General features: G+C 44.5%; 1 protein-coding gene across 1 annotated transcript in view; it reads right to left on the bottom strand.

Annotated features, from left to right (window-relative positions):
* Positions 1–3,138: 3,138 nt before the first annotated feature.
* Positions 3,139–22,147, bottom strand: part of NOP14 (NOP14 nucleolar protein) — a 423,446-nt gene continuing 404,437 nt past the window's right edge. The window contains exons 14-18 of the mRNA XM_069632061.1: positions 15,434–15,593; positions 10,372–10,519; positions 4,448–4,566; positions 3,977–4,132; positions 3,139–3,368 (exon numbers count right to left, since the gene is read on the bottom strand). Of these exons, the coding sequence (XP_069488162.1) occupies positions 3,260–3,368; positions 3,977–4,132; positions 4,448–4,566; positions 10,372–10,519; positions 15,434–15,593 (692 nt within the window). The 3' untranslated portion in view covers positions 3,139–3,259. The remainder of the gene's footprint in view (positions 3,369–3,976; positions 4,133–4,447; positions 4,567–10,371; positions 10,520–15,433; positions 15,594–22,147) is intronic.

The raw sequence follows: 22,147 nt of genomic DNA, 5'->3' as shown, positions 1-22,147 counted from the left end.
GGGCGCCTGCACAGGACTTAGAATCCCGCTCAGACCCTTTCTTCTGCTTCTCACCCGTCAAGCCCTTCTCCAACCAGCTTGCGAGATGGGATCGAGGTTCCTTATGGTCCGCTTCGACAAGTTCTTGCAGAACTGGCAGTCCTTCTCTACATGAGTCTTGTCCCCATGAAGACAGTAGAGGCATCGCGAATGTTCGTCTTCCTTAAACACATTCTGCAGCCCGCATCCAGGGCAGCTGCGAAACAGCTTGGGTCCGGGTGACGAACTCGCATCCTGGGCCATCTCGAAGTAGGCCGCAAATCTTCTGGAATCCTCCAAGAAGTTGATTCGACGAAATCTTCACCCTTGAGGGGCGTAGGAAAATCCCGCAACGGGTAGCCGTTAACGGGAGTAGAAACGGTGGAGCTTGAGGCTCGATTAACCGAAAAAAAGTGAAAAATCACCTGAAAAAGCGCGAAACACGCAGTAAAAGCTCGAGAGCTAAGCACGAGGACTCCCAACACTTGAACGTGCGGTAAAAATCTGAAGATGGCTGCCAGAGGCGGGGCTTAGGTAGAGGGCAGTCATTGGCTGTGGTCAGTATGACGCAGAGATCAGTGATTTGTTACTACTACGAAAGACAGATCAGAAACGAAACTGATACTGATTTTTTTCTTTACCGAGGATTCCCAGCCTGACGACAGGGAATATTCATGAGCATGTGAATCCATGCCAGACCCCATGTTGGAGAAGCAGTGCAACACTATTTCAAAGTACAATAACAATTTGTCAGAAAACAGCTAAGTTCTACCTCTTCCAGACACAAGGCTAACCTAGGGGAAGGATACCTGAGCCAGGTTCGACGACCAAAGTTACGTAAGAGGGACCTAAGAGACCAATGTAATGTTATTCTATGGAGGACAGAGGGCCATGAAGTGGGGACAGGCACAGGTACGCTTGCTTACAACTTACTCCGATTTTCCAAGGGGTCACAATGGATCATCTGGGGAGGAGAGGGGAAGGAAAATCGCTGGGAGCATGGTCATCCTTTGTTCGGTTGAGAGGCGTTCAGGGGTTGCCGTTTCTAATGCTTCTTCCAGTCAGGTACAACTTGCCTGCAAGATGCAAGCAAAGTGAAAGAAATGCAGACTTTCGCGATGCAGGCCTTCGGGGAATTTCACCAAATGGAGGAAGGAGAGTTCCAGCGACAATCACTGTTTGCAGGCGACGGCAGGCATCCTTCCAGTCACGGTCAAACAAGCAGCTCCAGGCAAGGTTTCCTTGATGCTAGGAAAATGACATTTCAGGAGAAGGCGACTTATGGCACAAGCTGGGGACCACCAAAGTTCCGGGTTTAAACGCAGCACAGCAGCGATTCATGCAAGGTAGCCCAAGAGGGAACTGGTCAGTGCACCAGGGACACTTCTGAAGGCTCTTGGGGCATGCAACCTTGAGAAAGCATCAAAACTAGTTGAGGAGCAGGACTTCACCGGGCCAATCACCGGGGAGGATGCTATTCCACTGCAGAAGTGTTCCTCAAGGAGTCATCGGCGGCTGCTCTTCTTCGAAGATTCTTGGCTCCAAAATAGATCTGTAGAATGGTTGCAGGAATACTCGTCTTACCCAAAGCTGTAGCAGAAGGCAAGTCCAAGTCCACCAATGGAAAGGATCTGCCATTCAAACAGCCAGTAGTTGTCCAACAGGGCCAACTACTGGTTTCACATCCGCCCTAGCAGCAGACTTTCTGGCACCAAGGATGTGGACTGGGACTAGATATTCCCAGCCCCCTTTATGTGACTGAGACAGACAGACAGACAGACAGACACACACACACACACACACACACGTGAAAGCAGCAGCTTTCCCGAGCAAGTGCATGACCTTATATGGTATTTCTCGACATGAGAAGGCCAAACTACAATATGGCCTAAGAACAAGGTAAACTCTTGTGGCAAGACCATTTTATCGCACTAGCCACATTTAGTAGCCATAAGCCATAAACACGAATGTGCAGAAGAAAAATAATGCAAACATGATAGAAATGTAGCTGCTGCCACCAAACTGTCTTTAGGCACATATAAAAGTAATTAAAATCCCAAATATTAAAAATGTGGGCGATACAAAAGTATCCCCATTGCATTACACTGTAAGGTGCTGTGCGCAATGTAAAACAAATCTGATAAACATTCTTTGTCTTCTATTGACAGTCAGTAGGACTAGTCAGTTTGCCCATAAATTAGCAAAAGGCAAGAGCATTGAAGCTGAAGGCTTTACTTCCCTTCAAAAAGTCAGGTCAGCCTGAGAAACAAAGCTAAAAGAATGGGGTTCATAGAACCTTATGGAGGGAAAGTTGCAAAATGTTATAACAACCCTTATTGTTAATTCTTGATGCTAGGAAAGGAATAACTAGAGTATATAGAATCTGTAGGTACCCTCAAGTGATGGCAACTACTAGACATCTGACGCAGGGCCTCAACCTACATGAAATACAATGTAGATACCTGGGGAATTATGTAGATAATTTGGATTGGTTTGTCACAGATCAATTTTGGGCCTATTGTAATGCTGGCAGATCTAGTTCCCTATCCATTGCACTTTTGCTGGGTGATTGATGAAATAGTTAACAAGTGATTGATTACCTGTTGTGATGAATGAACGATATGTGGTTTATAGAAAGTACAATGTGGACATTAAATATTCGTAATTTTACATTAGTTATTTTATATGCAATGATCATCTTTATGTTTCATATTCTATTGTACATCATATGTATCATTTGTTGTATATGTGATATGTACATGTGGTGATAATCTATAATTCTCTTAATTGGGCGCAAAGTTATTGCTCAACTATTGTCACACAAACAATGCATTTTTCAACCATGTTCCAGCATTGCTCGTGACCAATTTGATGGGATGATACCTTTCTAAAAAAGGGAATTTCCAGCAAATGTTAACAAGGACAGACTGAACTCAAAGTGCCTCTTACCTGATTGTTTTCTTCTATCCCATTGCAGTTTTAAAAGCTTCTTGGTTTTGCAGAATAACCAAAAAACGAATTAGTACGAGAAGACTACAATAATCAATCTTCGCACCAAACAAGCAAATGCTAGTCAAATACAAACTGCGCCACTACAACTTCAGAAGAAAAAGATTGGAGTAGTCTGGAAACGTTTGATTTAATGTGTCTCCAAGATGAGTAAAAAACATTCACAGCTAAGTGCCTAGGTGAAAGGTCTTAGCATTGGTAAAAGCAGTCTCTGAATTGTTGTTTGCATGGTCTATCGAGACCTCCCCTTCGCCTTTTTCCTCTTCAGGGCCTTCCATTCCCCTTCTTGAGTTGAAAGACTGTTGAAAAGCTGTTTTACTTTCCTCTTTCTCTCAGCATCCCTACAGATACAACCGAAATTGGTGTTTCAATAATAAAAATACAAACACAGTTTTGTTTCTGCCACTTACAATAAACAAACCACTGAACTATTTATAATAAAAGATGCGTTTCATATAATTGGATACATAAAAAACTAGTGATAGCCAGAAATGAACATTTGGGCTGACCAGAAGAGTAGAAAATTCAAGCTTACAAAAGTTGAGATACATTAGCAAGCATTTGCCTCAGCGGTGTGCTGTTCAATGGAGTTATGTCATGTGTGACTGCATTACTGCTCTGATGCCCTGAAATTGTTAATACGGGGGGGGGGGGGGGGTTTGGGGGCAATGGAAGATGGGAGAGTAATTTGATTTTAGCGGTTATCCAAAAAGTGTACATTTATAAAACGTTTGCTGGAGTGGGTGCTGTGTTCAGTAGCATAACTGGGCAGGATGGAGGGAGGCTGCCTGCGTTAATACGTGGCTTGACACTTTGGGGATTTGAAGCATGACTGTTCAGATAAATACAACACACACTTATGAATCATAACTTGAAACACTGTCATACAAGTTTCTTTCAGCACCCACAACTCAATGTACAAAAAAAGAAATTCCAAAGTAAATATTACCGTTCCATAATTTCTGAAATTTGATGTCTAGCCAAGAACTGACTGTCCTTCCGAATTTCCCGAACAGCCCCCTTAAATTCACGTTTGTGCTTGTGAATCAGCCTCTTCCTTTCACGTTCCTCTCGACTGCTTCCTTGCTTTTTAACAAAGTCTAGCCTGAAAAAGCAGAAACCGACCAAATACCATCAATGACATTTTATGGTGGTAAAATAGAATAGTGTGTCTACTATAGTAGTCGGCATGTCCTAATGTATACATTTAGCGTTCCAAGGTCATTAAGGTATTTGGTTGATGCAGAGGCGAGGTTTTCTAAATACACATGAACAAGCAGGACCATATGTATAGTTCTTCATTTCCCAATACTGGCATGCACATGGACAGACAACAATCGAAACTTTGTGCAAGAGTATGTGTTGGGTAGTAAATACTCCCTCTGTCGAACAGCGAAGGTTTTGCAGTCTGCCAACTTACACTTCCATTATTTTAGGTGTGAAGAGTTTTAATGGAACGGGTTTCTTCTTTTCAAACACCAGCGCATCGTCACATTTTTCTTTGCTGCGCATCTCTTCTAACACATGGCAGACGATATCCTAAAGAGTTAGACAAGGTCATAAACAAACAGTGGAACATGTTTCAACTTCCGCTTAATCTTACTGATGACACATTCACATAACAGTATTCCATAGGTAATTTATATTGTACTTAAGCTTGCAAGCACCGAACCGATGTTGCAAAGCTGCGTCTTGATCTCAAGGTGAGAGTGTTGCCCCTGTGCAATCATCCTAGTGAGTCTTCACACATTGTCTGACATTTCTCAGAAAAAAAATAACCGGTTGAGCGCAGCTGGAGCAGAAAACTTGAGTTTTCTTTTAATATTTTATTCTAACGGGTAGGCATTGAATACACCGATTAACAAGGAAAATGTGTTTACATCAGAAAAAATATTACTGAAGGTGGTTTCCATCAATAGTTTCACATCTTCAAAATATCCTTCATGAGCAGGTAAGTCTTTAGAAAAGATTTTCAGCCGCCAGCCTGCGCACTGCGACTTTGGAAGATGCGCAGAACTGCCACAGATAATGAGCCATCCTTAACAAGTGGTAAATTGGTGGATGAGGATTCCTCATGTCAGAAAGATTGCTCCAGGTCTTTTTACCGATAGAATTTCCTCCTTTGTAATTTACTTTGAAGGAATTCCACTGAAAAAAAATATTTTATTTGGGGGTTCCCCAAGCCCCCCCCTCTTTCCCTATACTATTCCACCTACCCCAAATGCCTCCCCACCCATTTTAACCCCCTACACCAAACCCCCTATATAATTCAATGATTTATTTTCAGCGGTATTCCTTTGAAGTAAATTACTTCAAAGGAATTCCTGTCGCCAAAATGAAAGACTACCATAGCAGTACAGATCCTGCTGGAGGTGGAGAGCGAGGAACGATCACCAGGGCATGTACTAAGGCGGGCTCCTGACCTGATAAGAAAGCCAGCCAATAGTGCTTGCAAATGGGCGCAGAGATTCCCATACAGCTGCCTCTCAAGACTCAACAACAGGGAAACCACCCTTTAAGGTGAAGTAGCCGCTAGGCATCTGGATGGATAGGTCCCTGGATGAATAGGCCCCTAGAGCCACAAGCACTTCCATATTGGCCGGACGTAGCGTTCAGAAATTCAATTAACTAACCATTTGGACAGTGTTTATTTAGTATTAATCCTACTAACTTGGCACACACCGTTTGCCAAGTGTAGGATTTCTTGTACTGTATTTTCTTCACTTATTTTGGGTGTGGGTCCCATACTCGCAACACTCAATATGGCTTGGTGTGCTCTCTTGCCAAGTCTTCGTCCTCTCATGGACTGTCTCTCTATGGGTGTGAGTCCCAGACTCGTAACATTCACAGTTGCTTGGTTTACTCCCCTGTCGAGTAATAGTTTCAACATAGGCTCTCTCTCTTTGGTTGCGGGTCCCAGACTTGCAATATTCGGTTTTGTTTCAGTTTCTCATGTGGGTACAGATCCTAGACTTGCAATGTTTCGATTGGCTTATTTTATTATTTTTTTTATTAATTTATAAAGCGCGGCCGGCAAACACCCGAAGGGATCAAGGCACTGAAGCAGTGAGCTGCCCGAAAGCGAGGCAAGGAGAACAAACATGTTTTCAGCTACGTACGAAAGGCAGATAATGCCCGGGTACTAACATGCAGCAGAAGCGTATTCCACAACGTGGGTGCCAGTACTGAAAAGGATCTGCCATCCGAAAAGCGGGGGAACAGTCAGTAGAAGCTGATCAGCCGAGCGAAGGTTTCTCTTAGGTTGATATAGAGCCAGCCTTGACTGAAGGAACAAGGCCCCTGTGGCATTGATAGCACGATGGACAATGCATAACATTTTACACTGTACCCGAGACTTAACCGGGAGCGTTGGTTTCTGGCTTTCAGAAGAAAGCGTGTTCCAGACCTACACTCGGTTCCCAAGGTCTCAGACCCCCACTTTTTGCAGCCTCCGTCTTCACCGCTTTGCTCCCCGGGGGCTTCCTGCACCACTCGGGTAAGCCGCGTACCTGTTTGCTTGCTGCTGGAAGGTACCAGCATATCCCCCGTGCGGCAGCAACTTCTCTGGAGGCTCTGATCACATACAGGGCTTCGCCACGGACGCAAGCAGCTTTCCGGATGTCTGCTTCTTTCCTGTGGTGTGTCCTCTCTGCTGGGCACTTCGTCGTTCGGTATGCCCAGAGGTTCCAGACGGCAGTAATGTGAGCAGTCCTGGCTTCTGGGACCTTACTTGCTTTTTTCCCTATGCTTCCCTCCAGCTAGCTTTCGTCCTGCTCTCTGCAGCCCAGCTTGCCGCTTTCCTGCTTGGTGGATAATCTCTCCTCTGCATCTCATCTGTCAGGTACTTAAACTCCTGTGATGGGAAAGGGAGCTGTTTCGTGTCAATCACGTTCGTTGGGAAACTAGAGTGCTCATTCTGCTTTATGATAGTGATCCTTGGACTCCTGATCATCATCTTAGTCGTTGAGGTGCTAGAATGGTCATTCTGTTCTTCCATAGTGATCCGTGGACTCCTGATCATCATCTACTCAGTATATGTCAGTCAGATATAACATTTTGCCTTTTTTTGAAAGTTTGAAACTTTAACAGATATTGGCTTTATCAAAAGAAGGGAGGGTAGGGTTGAAGAATTGGAGAGGGGTTTAAGTGTACAAATGCAGGGGCATACCGAGTTCTCTGAACATAGTCGTCCCTAATCCCATAAGGGTGTTCCTCCCCCATGGAATCCTCCCTCAGTGCAACACCAACAGGGGGACAAAGCAAGTATGGACAAAATGCATTTAAGAACCTCTGCTCCTCTAAGCAGCTCCCAGGCCACATGATTTTCTTTCACTTACTTTATTTCTTTATTTAGGGTTTATGCAGCAACTATAAACTCCCCTTACAAAGAAAGTTAATAAAACAAAACATTCAGGATGGTCTGCAGGTACATGTCCACCCGGCTGGGTTAATGGGCCAGGTCCTCCCTTTTGGCTCTGGTGTCAAGCTCCTAAGTTTCAGAGTTCAGGGAAATAGCACATCCGGCATTGGAGGGCCACAGGGTTCCCGAGCCCTGTTTATCAGATTATGTGCAGGCCTTCCTGGATCCCATACCTATAAACAATCTATCTTAGTGGATGGGCCATTGGATGGGGCTGGCACAGAGCTAGAGAGAACCCTAGACCTTTCCCCCTCTGAACTGCTCGAGCTCTCCCTGCCCATGCCGCCTCTTCCTCCTCACTGCCTGGGCCTGCCTAGGGCCAACAATGCCCTCCAGAACAAGCCTATTCTCACTGGCTAGATTCTGATCTTCTTTGCTCTTAGGTTGTCTCAGCTTCCTCACCCCTTCCTCTGCCCCACTCTCTCCTCAGGTTATAATTGCATCGGTCTCTTACCCAGGGTCTAGTGTTTTCCCCCTCTAAATTGTCCAGTGTGTTTATCTCCTCCACTGGAACACTGGATTGCCAATCCCTTATTTTAGGTTTTACCACCACCTTTGCTGCATCGACCACCTGGTCTTTGCATCACTCTGCTGTTTCCACACTCTGTGCTAGCGCTCTTGCTTTTTCCACTCATTTCCAGAGGTCACCTCTTGTCACCATCTCCTCCTTGGGTTCACCCTCGGCTCCAGATGTTAAGCCCTCTTGTCACCACCAATTTCTTGCCACTCCTGATGTTGCTACCTCCATCTTTGCTACTGCGCATACTGCTATCCTTACTTTCCACTCTTGATATTACATTGTTCCCTTCTACTCTTGATGTTACCATCTTCTTCCCTTCTACTTCAGTTCTCACCAACTACTCGCCTTCTCTGCCGCCAACTCTCCAGTCATCTTTACAGCTGCTACCACCAGGTTCCAAATTTCATGCAAGCAGCGCATCCCGCAACTTCAACCTACACGTCTGGACTGGGCTGCTTGCTTTTTTATATGTCCCTTTCCCCCTATTCCTGTGTGGTTCCTTTAAGGACCTGCACCAGAGGCAGAATTGTGTAGGTACTGCACAGCAACAGACACTGAGATTGAGACAGTCCATTAGCATGGTTGTCCCCCATTGAAACGCCTGCCAGCAAAACATGGACCTTCCCCAGTCAATAGAAATAAAGTACTTTAAGGATGGGCAATGAGGACCTTTTAAACAGAAGCCATATAATTAACACCAGTTTTGACTTCTTGTAAGGTTGCAAGGGACCGTTTCAGAGGTATCAGGAAAAGTGTGAATGTTTCACACAGTATGGCAGGGCTGCAAGAATTTTCACTTTCAGAATAATCATAGCTGTATGAATTGGTGCGCTGTTCAAGGTCCTATATGGGTACTGGGAGCAGGACAAACAGTGTGTAGTAGGAGAAGCAGAGGTTAGCCAGTGGAAAGGAGGAATAATAACACATTTCTGATCTCAAAATAACATTGCTGGGCTTTCTGACCCAGTGGCTAGTAATGTTTTCAGGGTATCAACAGTAAACATGAAAAAAATTTACAGGTAAACCGATTTTAGTGATGTTTGGCGACTCAACAAGCAGATTGCCCTGGCACAAAGCCGTATGGAGAAACAGCAACCTGATTACAGGATTCTGGTTTTAAATTCTAAAGTTAATGCACAGTTTAAAATGCCTAAAACACTTCATCAATGTTCCCAAGCATAAGGCAGTATTACAGAGCTTTCCCCCAGAGCAGTCTTAAATACTGGATCAATAAAACGGCTGTGACAGTGCCAATATAGGATAGGTCGTTTTCAAGAAGGAACCTTTATTGCTTGCTGACAATGGAAATTCCCCTCCAACTGCTGCAACACTGCCACAAATCAATATCGGAATGAGAAATATATCCCATCTAAACAATCAAGCTCATGGGTAAACCCTAGTGATTTTACTCGATACACAATTGATTTGGCAGTCATGGCAAAATGCGCAGATCTGGAAACTCAGACATGTTTTGGACAGAGAATCACTCGTAGATTGTGGTTTTGCGTTTTAAATACAAACTAAGTAGCTCCGAATGGCTGACGTATTGTCTACCATCTTTGCCTCCATTTTCTGACCAATGAATGCATGCTTAAAAGGTGCCCTCCAATTGTCTTTCACAGACCTCTCCCCTCTTACAACCTCAGCAATCCCTTGCGACCATAGAACTCTAGTTTTTGACTAGATGAAATGGGGAGGGAGACAAAATGGGAGTGATCATCATAGAGAACAGGATTCGTTGCAAATATGCAGAACTGACTTAAAAATTAAAACTGGCCTGGACCTCCAGTACACCCATCAGATAATATATATCCTTTATTCGGGTTGCCCTGAAAAATGATGAATTGCAAACATTTCCAATCAAATCAATGCTTGGCTTGTAAAAAGAGACCAGGCCCAAGCGTACATATTGTATTCTATTCCAGAAGCAGAGGTAATAGGGCGGCAAGGTAATATGAAGCAGCACAGAGAAATCCTTAACCTTATGGGGGTTAGGCCATTGCACACTGGGGATCCTGCTGCTTTTACAAGTCAAATTAAAACATCACCTCGTTTGAAGAGACACACAAGGAAACTAGTCCATTGCTGTACACATCTGTTTCTATCTAAATGTGTGGTAAATTTGCTGATTTATATCTAAAATGTGTTTTATTCTCAATTGCAATCAACTGTAATTTTGACGTAGTAAACTGGTTTCCTTCCTCGGAAACATGTCAACCGCATCAAAATTCCCTTTTTCTGTTGAATGCGTACTTCGTCCATATGCAGTGAGTGACATACAGAATACCAAGTACACCCACGGGTGCCAGCATGCAAGCCTTCTTGCTAATTCAATAGGAGGTAGACTTTAATTCTGGATTCAGGGATTATGTTTCACAAAAATCTTTTACCTATTTGATGTTACCTGTAATTCTTTGGGCAATTCATCAACTGGCAGATGTTCACTGAGGAGCGATTTAATGGGCTGAAATATTTCCTTGAAGGCTGGCAACAGTCCATACAATGCAACACACCTCTGTACAAGATCCAAACAGAGTGCTATGCAAGACAACCTACAAAAGATAACCGAGTTATACAAACTGCAGACCCTCATCAACACAAATCAGGAAATTGAAGCACATTGGGTGCACTGTGCATTAAAATGAATCATTACTGGAGCAAAAAAGGTTAAAACATTTTTTTCCAATGCCGACAGCAACAACCGCCCTTAGTTTGTGCACCTTGCTAATTGTTGTATGCCATCAGGCATATATATTGTAGATTAGGCAGATGTAGATTACTGTTCTGTCATTGTATATAAAGGCACATTTATTTTTCATTGCATATGCTGTCAGGTTCATGGATTAGACATCATAGTCCATCAATGTTCTAAAACCAACATGATACTTATTGGAAGGTTATGCTATGAATGAACAAGTTACTTACCCCTGGTAACGTTCTTTCGACTGGATGTTCCTCCCACATATTCCTTATCTTATGATATTTCCAATATTCAGCTTAGCTGCTTTGGAAAAACTTTTTTCAGCAGAGGGCGCTGCACATCGATGTCTGTCAACTTTATGTCTCTCGGAGGCCTCCGTCTTGATGTCGATGTCACCAAAGGTATATATAGCGGCGCAGCATCCGTTGGCTTCAGTTCTGTTTTTACGAATGTAGGATCTATCCCATACCTGACAGTTACTCCTCATGATAGAGTGCAGACAGCAATGGCAAAGGAAATTCTACTGCGGGATAGGTTGGGAGGGGCGATAAGGAATACGTGGGAGGACATGCAGCCAAAAGAACGTTACCAGGGGTAAGTAACTTGTACTTCGAATGGATTGTGTCCTCCCACGTATTCTTGATCTTATGATAGACTCCCAAATCATTTTCTAGTATTTTTGGAGGAGGGAGTCAGAATTTCTATGGCAATTTAGTATTTCTCATGGGTCTGTGCGCACAGAATGCAACACTGTCTTACCAAATAAGCCTTCCTGGCCTGAAGAAGAGTCTAAACTGTAATGTTTTGTGAAAGTTTGCATGGACAACCATGCGTCAACCGCACACATTTCTTTTACTGGTACTTCCCTCTGCAATGCAGAGGAAGTCGCCATGCCTCTGGTTGAATGAGCCGAAGGCTTCGGGAGGATCTTTTCCTGCCAGTCTGTTGCATTCAGATATTGCCAGTATTATCCACCTGGATAATGTCTGTTCAGTTATAGCCATACCAAACTTGTGGCCCGAGTAGCCAACAAACAGTTGGTCATCTTGTCTTATTTTTGACATTGTGGTGATATAGAAGGTTAGTGCTCATTTAGGATCAAGCCTGTGTAGCCTCTCCTCTTCCTTCCCAGGGTGCGGAGGAGGGTAAAATGATGGCAATGTTATTCTCTTTGTCAGATGGAATTCCGATCCAATTTTGTGTAAAAAGGTGCGTTTCACCTTAAGGACCAAAAACAGTGTATGGAGGCTTGCAGGATAAAGCCTGAAGTTCAGACCCTTCAGGCAGATGAAATGGCTACTAAGAAGATGTTTTTCAGGGTTAGCAGCCTCAAAGGACAGGGGTGTATAGGCTCGAAAGGAGCACACATGAATTTCAACACCAACTTGAGATCCCAAACCAGGACCTGAAAAGGGATCGGGGGTAAAATATTTGTCAACCCATTTTAGGAATTGTATTATTAGGAAGGGTTTTGAAATAAGATACTTCCACCGAAGTGCGCTTAAATATAGAAAGCGCTGCAAGATATCCTTTAATAGTTCCAATCTATAGTCCCCGATTAGCTAGGTGTAACAAAAAGGATAACACCATGGGTGTATTACATGTAAATGGATCAACATTCTTATCTCTACACCAACTGCAGAATTTGTTCCAACAGCAGCGGTACAAAGACATAGTTGCTGGCCTTTTGGCCAGAAGCAAAATCTCCATTATGTAATTCAGGAGGTCCCAATCCTTTCATCTCAGCCTCTCAGAAACCATGCATGAAGGCTGTGTGTCTTGATCTCTGGATGGAGAACACGATCCTCCTCTCGCAAGAGAAGGTCCTCTCTTTGTGGAAGACAAATTGGAGGGCAGATGGACATGTCCAGATGGTCCGGGTACCACGTCCCCCTCTTCCAATCTGTAGCAATTAGGATGATGGATTTCCCATACTTTCTCAACCTCCTGATAACTTGAGGAATGACGGGGACTGGAGGAAATGCATACAGGAGTGGAAATCCCCAGTCCACCACAAACGTCTCCTAGAGCTCCTATTGGGGGAAATTCCCTGGAGCAGAATAGTTTGCACTTCCTGTTGACACTGGTCGCAGATCTCTTGAAGGACTTCCAGAGCTAGTTCCCACTCGGACTCTATGCACCTCCTGCTCAGAGCGTCCGTCGCCGTATTCTCCACCCCGGCGAGGTTAAATACCTTCTTTGATTGCCCGGTACCAGAACTGCATTGCCTCTCTGCACAGTGGTAGTGACCCTACACCTCTTTTGTTGAGGTAGTACATGGTACTGTGTTGTCCGTCATTATTACGCCATTCTTTCCCCGTACAGAAAGCAGAAAGGCCTTCAGCGCTAGTCCGCTTAATCTCAGCTTCAAAAGGTTGATGTGTAGTTTGGACTCGGATGGAGACCAACGACCGCCGATTATCAGATCGTTGGCGTGGGCTCCCCAACCCAGGACTGGGCTCCCCAACCCGTGAATGAGGCGTCCATCACTACAGTTATCTTTGGCCATGGTTGCCAAAAAGGTCCTCCTTTCAGAATGTTCTCCTGGCAGGCCCACCACCGAAGGTCCTGTGAGAGTCTGCTCGGAATCTGTAGGAGGTTCGGCATCCTTCCTGAGAATTGGAACTACTGAGTCCTGAGAGCCCACCGGAGAGATCTCCTTTTCAGGAGAGTCTCTCTCACCAGAAAAATGCAGGATGCCAAGAGGCCGAGAAACCTTAGAAAGTCGAAGGCTGGGAGATGCTGGGCACTATGGAATTTGGTGACCATCTGCAGAATGTTTTGAGCCCTCACCTCTGGTGGCAAGGCTTTTCCCAGGGACGCATCCAGGACTGCTCCAATGAATTGGAGCCTTTCAGATGGTATCATGTGAGACTTCTTGAAGTTGAGGGAGAAGCCCAGCCTGAAGGGAGTGACAGGTGGAGGTCAGATGTTCCAGGGCCGGTTCGGAACGCTAATCATCCCTATCAGGAGGGATCGTAGGGTAGGCATTTTGTCTAGTGGTTGAGGTGGCAGCTCGTACCACCAGACTCTCCGGAGTTGGGCGTTTTGATAAATAATAGGGATCACTGCTTGACACCCTGTATTTAGAGGACAGTTTCTTGTTGACAGCTGGATTGAGTTCAGGCGTCTCCCAATTGGTAGCTACATGCTTTTGCAAAGCTGCATTGAATAGAACAATTGTATCTTCCCGAGGTCCCCCCTGTCCAGAATGTCGGTCAGGTCATCTTTTTCAAACACTGGACTTGGTCTAGACCATCCCATATATTCAACTATCCTTGACATCAACTGCCTATAGGTAACCTCTGCATGATCAGATTGATCTGCCAAACTCTACCTCTGGTGAGGTGTCCAAACCACTGGCTACAGGCACTCTTGAAGATCCTTAATTCTGGAGTATTCAGAAATGAGGGCCTCGGGGACCGATAGCGTACCATATTGGAGACCAAAAGGTCTAGATCTGATGATGGCTCTGGATCCTCATAAAAGAGGAAAGACACTTGAAAGTCAGCCCTAGATAAAGGTGTATATGTTTTCTCCATAGTACCAGATGGCGTCATAATATGTCGACAAAGGTGATGAAATTGTTGATATGGTTGGCGGCTTCAATGGCTGTGTCGACGACTTTGACGCCTGTAGCATTGAGGAGCTCGAAGCCTGATACGTCGATGGCTTTTTGGCGCTGATGACGCATCATTTGGTGCGATGGCGTCGACGACTCACTCCTCGAAGGGACTTTTCCTTGACTCGAGGGATCTTTAGACCACTCAAGGAGTTTTGCCTGCCGGGCCCGAAGGCGCACAGGCCTGCTTATCAGGTCTTTTGACTGGAACATGGCTTTTGATAGTACTGAAGGGGTCAAGGCCGCATTCTCGAGCACTCCTCATTTTAAGTCTAAACTCTTCACACTCAGAAGGTGAGGCTGTTTTAGTTGGGCATACGACCTGTTCCGGAGAGGGCGAAGACGTCAAAGATGGTGACCTATGGCGCTGTTTCTTCGAATGTCTTGACCACGAATGGTGGGAATCACTTTGTCATCGGGATCGCATAATTTTCATACAGCAAGGAGAAACAGTTCTCGACTCGTCCGAAGTCTGTCTTTTCGACGGAGTCTAAGGGGATTTATGGGTCCAACCTGCCTCAAGTTTCCCTCTGCGCTCCCTCAGGGCTTTCGACATCCTGGACAGGCAGTCCTCACACTCCGTAGGATGAGCTGAACCCTGACACCACAAGCATATTCTGTGGGGGTCCATAACTGACATCTTCGAACCGCAGTCACAGTATTTTATGAAACCTGACTTTGGAGTAGAAGATGCCGACGATGAAGCCAATTTTCAAAGATTTCTTTCACAAGGAACAAGGGATACTAGATCCGAAGTGTTAAGGTGGAAAAACAGAACTCAAGCCAACGGATGTTGCGCGTGCTATATATACCTTCAGTGACGTCGACTTCGAGACAGAGGCCTCCGAGGGACATCGAGTCGACAGGCATTGACGCGCAGCGCCCTCTGCTGAAAATGTTTTTTCCAAACCAGCTAAGCGGGATATTGGAAATATCATAAGATAAGGAATACGTGGAATGACAATACATTCTAAAAAGAATGCAGTTATTGAAGGAGAAGCAGGTTGGCACTGCTTTCTTACACCATAACGCTTATTCATGATTGAATCCGTAACTCCAATAATAGTGCTACCTGCTCTCCTATGTCTGGCATGCCTTTGTAACACTAATCAGTTGTTGCCCCATTTCCCCTGCATCACATACCTGAAATGATTTGCATCAGTTTCACTGCCTTCCTTTACTTCAACTACTGCACGCAGGGGTATCTTCTTCTTTTCCCACGTTTCAATATCTTGCTGGTTGTGCACTATAAGCAGCTCTTTGTTCTTTCCTTGTGGTCTGAAGGGATGAACCAGAGTATATCCTAAAACAAAAGATCTGCTTTTAACATTTGTATAATCAGAATTTACAATCTTCTAGATTCCTTATCTAGCAACTAAATAGAATTATTCAAAACATGCACCTAATACAGTTGGTTCCAAGAACAGCGGGTGGGTTTACGGTGTATTTTATTTTTCAATGAATGCCATTTGATGGTGAATGATTTGCTTCCATACTCTCAGGAGAGGTTTGCAATAACTTTTTAGTAGGTGGGTAGATTCCTTTTCAGGAGTCATGAAGGCGAAATGTACTTGTTCAAGAGCAGAGGTGTCCAGCTTGTTGCTTGCAGAATGCCACAGGTTATGCTGCAGGAGTTTGACCCGAGTGGCAGAAGCCAGGTGTTTTCTGTTCTATCCATGGTGAAGGCTTTCCTTTGAACGTGTTTTGCGCAATTCAATTTCTTCTATTAAACACTGTCAAAAGCTCCAGAGATGTCAAGGACTATAAGAGCAAAGTGATGCTGCCATCTTTGTTGATTTTAAGATCACCTCAGATAGAAACAAGTGCAGATGTTATTCCCATTGGTCTAAAACCTACTTTGCTTGAACCATTATGCTGTTGGACTGTTGAGGACTTCAGCTGGGCGATGTTTTTTGGAAATTGGTCTTTAATTTGTGGGGATCAGAGTTTCCAGAGGTACTTCCACGTGAGCAGTCCTGCATAGCCTTTCAAGTATTCAGGCTTCCAGTGACTAGTTCATGAGTTCTCTGTTGAACAAGGCAGGAGTTTAAGGGTGTCTTTTATATATGCCTGGTTTAGGAAAGATTTTCTTTTTGCTGCTTTACTCCCATATAATTCTACGGGGCACCCTTTCCTTTTGCATTGTTTTGAATCCTAACATGACTTTCTTTCAGATAAGTAAAGCCTTATGCTTTGCACTCATTTTTATGGGGAAACCGAGGAGTCAATAAGACCATCAATGCTGAGTGGATACCTCAACCTAAAGTGAAGTGGGATTAGGATATTTTGTATCCTTAGAACTCTTTCTTTTGTAACAAACACAGTATGTCCAGGATGGACATTTTTCATCCGGCGGATATTTTCCTACCGAGTTTGAAACTTTTTAATCATGCCCTTTTGCGTTTACCGCAAATGGCTACGGAGAGTGGCTAGCACTCTAAGCTTCTGGGGCCTAGATTCTTAAATGCATTCAATGACTTCCATCAGCAATAGAGGTAAGTAAAGTGATGCAGTAAGATGGAACCAAGTCACAAATATTATTCCCTAGCTTCAGCAGTCCAATCCCTAAGAGTGGGCCTTGTGTCCAAAAGTGGCAAGGCTTTCCCTAGGAATGTATCTGATGCAGGTAAGGTATTTGTGTTGGTGATTGTTCAAGAGAAGAGATGCAACAAAGTTACTGGTAAGTAAAAAAGGTTGTGGAATGGAAGGATATAAAAGGGACTCTCTAACCACACACAAACCGCTCCTGTCAATGCGAAAGCCACACGCTTGGGAACGAGATCTTTCTACTACCAAACGAGACCATAAAGGTTCATAAGGTCACTACGCCCCCCCCCCCCCCATGTCTTTATTCCTTGTGCTACATGTCTAGCACAATCTTCTATAATAATCTCTTTATCCCTTGGATCAACTCTTGCAGCTCTTCTACAACAGTCTCTGGTTTTTTACTCTCTTTAATGCTGTATCTGTGATAAGTTTCTTCGTGATCCTTTTGAACATTCTTGCTGGTGGTTTTAGACCTCTCAATCTATTGGTCCAGGCTTTCTTAGCTAGGCTGTGGTTTCTTCCCACTTGGTATTTCCCCTCTCCAGGGTTCTCTCTTTGCATCTATCTTGGTCACTTGATAGTCTTATCTGTCCTTTAATACAATATTTTATGCCACAGTTTCTCACCATTTCATCTTGGGACTCCTAGTAATTTCCTTCCTTTAGAAGCACCACACACCGTGGGTAATAATAAGCAGCGCTCAGATACCTGAGGGTTCGTAGCACTATATAAATGCCAAATTATTATTATTATTATTATTATCTGGTCTTGGCTCAGAGTCTTCATATACTTCCCACACAAGGTTATTCAATCTCTTCTTCATCAGCTTTACACAGTTCCAATCACACAAGTTTATATTAAGTAACTTGTAGTGAGTACTGGAAAGAGTTTCTCTTCTTGTATTCCACTTCTGCCGTTCTAGCAGTTACTGCACTGTATGTCGGGGGTACGATGTGGGCCATGGCATTCGCAGGGGTGATTCTCTTCGACACTGCCTCTCTCGTTCCTTGGTTGTGTCACGCTCCCGTTCTCGACTTCTCTTCTGCCATATACAGAGGTTGACTGTGGGAAGCCGTTTGCGTTCTTACTTGTTCTGAGGTTTTGTTGGCCCCCTGTTCTCAGCTTCTCTTTTGCCACATGCAGGATTTACAGTTAGGCAGCTGTCTGCGCTCCCACTTGCCTTCTCTGTTGGTCTCGGCAGGTTTCGCCGGGCATCCTGCCCACCACAATATGGATGTGGTCACACCACCACCTGACACAGCACTCCTTCATGTTTCATAACAGCTTCTCCGTTGTTGGATATGCCAGGTCTCCAGCAGGTCACTCTAGCGTTCTTCAGATCCCCGAACGTAGCATGCTCCGCAACTTGCCTTCGGTTCACCTCTCCAAGGCGTGCTCCCATCAGGGGGCTTGCCCTGCGTAGGATACTCTTCTTCTCCATGTTCATCCACATTTCCTAGTTAAGTATGCGTCTTCTCTTAAAGAGACATTCCCCTTTCTTTCTCTGGGCTGGTTGGTTCCAGCATTACCTTCAGCCAAATATGCAGCTGTTTCATTAATCTTCGTAGCAGATAGTCCCATTTATGTTACTATGTTGTGTGGTTTAGGGAGTTCCTCACAGGAACAGGAGTTCTTGTCCCCTAAGGGGGAGTCTTCCATTGAGGTCCCACTTGCCCAGACTCCTGGGGTGAGTCTTGCGGAGTGGGCTCACCACCCTAACTTCCAAGATGGAGAAGGGACGAATACTTTTGATTCGTCACATTTCCCAGTACTGATAGTCAGAAAGACTGATCTGTTTTCCCATAACAAATGAGCAAAAGGCCAGGGTAGTGAATCTGAATGCTTCACTTCCCTGTAAAAAGTCAGGACAGGTTCAAAAACAAAAGCAAAGTCTTTGGAGGTCAATAGAACTATGGAGGGACAGTTGCCATACTAGAAATCTTTCCCAACAGCCGTTCCAGAGATAATCGTTGGAACCAAGGCTCCCAGTGTTCAATTTGTGGGGGTGATTACCAGGGTCCTGGCACTTATTTCGGAGCTCCTGAACGTATTGTCTCAGTTTGATAATGATGTGGTGTTTATGCAACATTATTTTAAATGTCAGTGAGTTTTAGTCATACAACAAGCAACAGTGGCCACATATCGCTGCATCCTGGGGCGGCTCATTGTCATTCATGAATCCGATGATTGTGGCAAGCCAGAAGGAGGACTCGGACCAGAGGACATGGTATCAAAGGGTTTTATGTAACTTTAAGAAAATGCCTTTCTAGCCCCAACTGCTAAAACAAACTATACTAAATGTGCTCATCAATAGTAAAATGAAAATGTCAAAAATGGTCCTCTGTCCAAAGCTATACTTTAAAACTAGCCCTACAACTTAAAAAAACCATGATCGTTAATTAGGCAGTGTGTCCTGCCTTTAGCGTTGTTCACCGCGACCTCACCCAGGGTTGCCAAGCATCCCTCCTGATTTCAGAGCCAAAGCTCGTTGGTGGAAAACAGCTATTCCGGCTTAAACCGTGTTTGCCCTTCTTGTCATCTAAGTTTCCAAAATCAAGTCTCAAGTTCCTAAATAAAAAAAATCAAATCCAAGGTGTCTTATTTGGCAGGGAAACCTCCTTAATCCTTCTCCACCACTAGTGTGGGTTTGTCCCCTCTATGTTCATGTCTTGCTTGTCTGTGTTCTTGGTATTTGCTCTCAACTTATCTTATTGGGGCTGCCTGACTGCCGTGGGAGCATGGATGAACATTTAATGTAACATCCGTTTTTCGGATTCCATGTATGCAGAAAGTGTCTTAGTTATAGGGAGTTCCTTATGAGAATAGGAGTCCTTGTCCCCTTGAGGGGAGTCCCTGCCAGTGATTGCCTGCTTTCCCAAAACCCTAGAGGGTGCAGGGGGCTTCTTAGCGGCCTCACCTCCCACCCCTCATGGCTTGCCCCAGGGAGAAGGGACGAAACATCTAGATTCATCACATGACCCATGCTGGTGTGGCAGTGGAAGTTATCAATTTTCATGAATAATATGGAGTTGGACCGTGACAGTGCTAGGTGCTCGTTATGGCCAGGTCTCCAGTCCGCCTGCATGACATTGATGCAGCTCAGCCACTGTTATAAATGATGGCATTGCCACAGCAGGGTGAGTTGACAACAGGACAGTCAACAGCAGCAACCAAGGGGCAAGGCCAGAGGAAAAGGCGGTCCTGAGCACTAACCTATCTTGCTGCAGTGTTTGGCAGGCAAGGTCACAGGTTCAGTAATAATTTTATCTGCATTAGTGCATCAATTTACCATAGGAGGAAAGCATGCTTGCTCTGTTTTCAGTGGCGATATGGTTTGGTTCCATGTCATTTCATCGCAGGACTTTTTTTGCGGGGTTTTTTACCCCAGATTTCTTTTCGGAAAAAACTCATCTAAATTTTCATATAGCCCCATCCCCTTTATTTTTTTTTTATATCCCCGTACACCCACACCCAATTTATATAATTTTTTTTAAACCCCCCCCAAAAAATGCGATTCTTTTTTTCGAAATAAATCTGCGGTAAAAAACCCTGCGAAAAAACATCCGGCGATGAAATGAGGTCATACCATGGTCAACATGTTCCACAAGCCACCAATGGAATCGGAGCCAAATGCTACAATGAAGATTAGTTTAAAGAAGCGCTTAACCTTTTGTCTCATGTCAAGACCAAAGTAGTACGTTATGTAATGTTGATTGGTATGTGCAAATCATATCTGCCAAACTCAGTACACCCATCACCCCCAATGAACCTTCGGGAGTTGCAACTTTAACCGCATATATGTTGAAACTGTAGGGAGCAGCTCTGGGTTCTGCAACAGTGGCCGGGATGCTAGGCACACTGAAGCGTGATGGAAACTATTTGGGCCCTGATACTTCTATGTTTAAAAATTAAGGCCTGCCTATGAATAAGAGCAGCCGCTGATGCCCCGAGGACTACCTTTACAGATGAGCCAGCATCAACTACAATGAAGACCCGGTGAAGCCCTACTCCTGCCTTATCTCAAGAAGACCCTCATCAGTGCTCAAGATACCTGGACCGGTGGGAACAACCAGTCTCTACCCCTGCTCAAGGCGCCGTGCCTTCAGAGCCTTTGCAAATGTCTCTGATCCGGTGGACTGATCGCTCTCCACTGGGGTACCCCACCGCAGCCGTCACCATTCCAAGTGTATCCTTGGAAATTAGAGGATCTTCAACTTGTACTACAAGACGCCTGCTCCTGCATTTTCATTCTTCCAAGTCCGAGCTGAAGCCATACCAGACCTGCTGCTTTGTTCTCCCATTGTAGATCACCTGTTGTCACCTGATCGTGACGACTCCTGTTGCAATCCATCTTCTTTGCTCCATGTAGACACCCTACGACCCCTGCACCAATGAAGTATTTTTCTTTTCTTCCCAAGGGAGTTTAGCTGGATGGTGCCTGGTAAGAGAGATTCAAGCACTGCGACCAACTAAACCCCGTTTCTGAAACTGACCTCTGCACCTGCAACCCTTGAACCACCCTCGGCCGACCATGCCTAGAAGTGAGTTGGCCCAGCAAATTCTAGAACCTCAGAAGTGTTCTCTGGGAAAATCCAGGTAAGGAGGAAAAGAGTTAACATACATGCTCCTCCTCCCGCCTTAGGGTGGTATTGACGTATATTCCTGACCCTCTCTCCTTTGCCCAACTTAAACTGGTGGTGGTCTGGTCAACGATTACGCCTTGGGCCTACCCTAGCGTAGTGGGACTGGGAAAGACACTTTCCTGATTTCTGACAACACATGATTACAACAACTGGCTTTGCACAATCCAATAGTATACCTACCTGAACAGAATAACCTGTGGAACTGGTGACTGTAGGACACTAGGCCCCATTTCCTCTCTGGGCTGTACTTACTATAGGTTATGGATCTATTCATTGGATTTCTTAGCGTTTTTACTATGTTTCTTTACTTACCTGCGTTTACTAGTTTTGAATATACGTTTCCTAATTCTTCACTTGCTTTACTATATACAGTTGAAAGTATTGCTTCTGATTATGCTAACTGTTGTTTAACTGCCTTCAAAATTGAAGGTAGGGGTTCTGTGCAGATCCCCCTAAATAGTGGATGTATATATGTATGTATGTGATAGTTGTGTGATAATACTTACCTGATGTTTTCATTGCTTTGAGTGCATTTTAAAAAGGCCTAATAAATTAAGATTTGTATACTTTTCTATTTAATTGGAATTATTGAAGTACTCTGTGTGTATTGTATTGTGGCCCTAGACCACTCTCACACCCCTTCTGCATCCAAGCTTCATCGCTCTGC

The sequence above is a fragment of the Ambystoma mexicanum genome, chromosome 6q (assembly GCF_040938575.1).
Source record: "Ambystoma mexicanum isolate Mex_15411 chromosome 6q, UKY_AmexF1_1, whole genome shotgun sequence".
Lineage (NCBI taxonomy): Eukaryota > Metazoa > Chordata > Amphibia > Caudata > Ambystomatidae > Ambystoma > Ambystoma mexicanum.
Note: the sequence above shows the minus strand (reverse complement) of the source record. Positions and strands in the feature narration are given on the sequence as shown.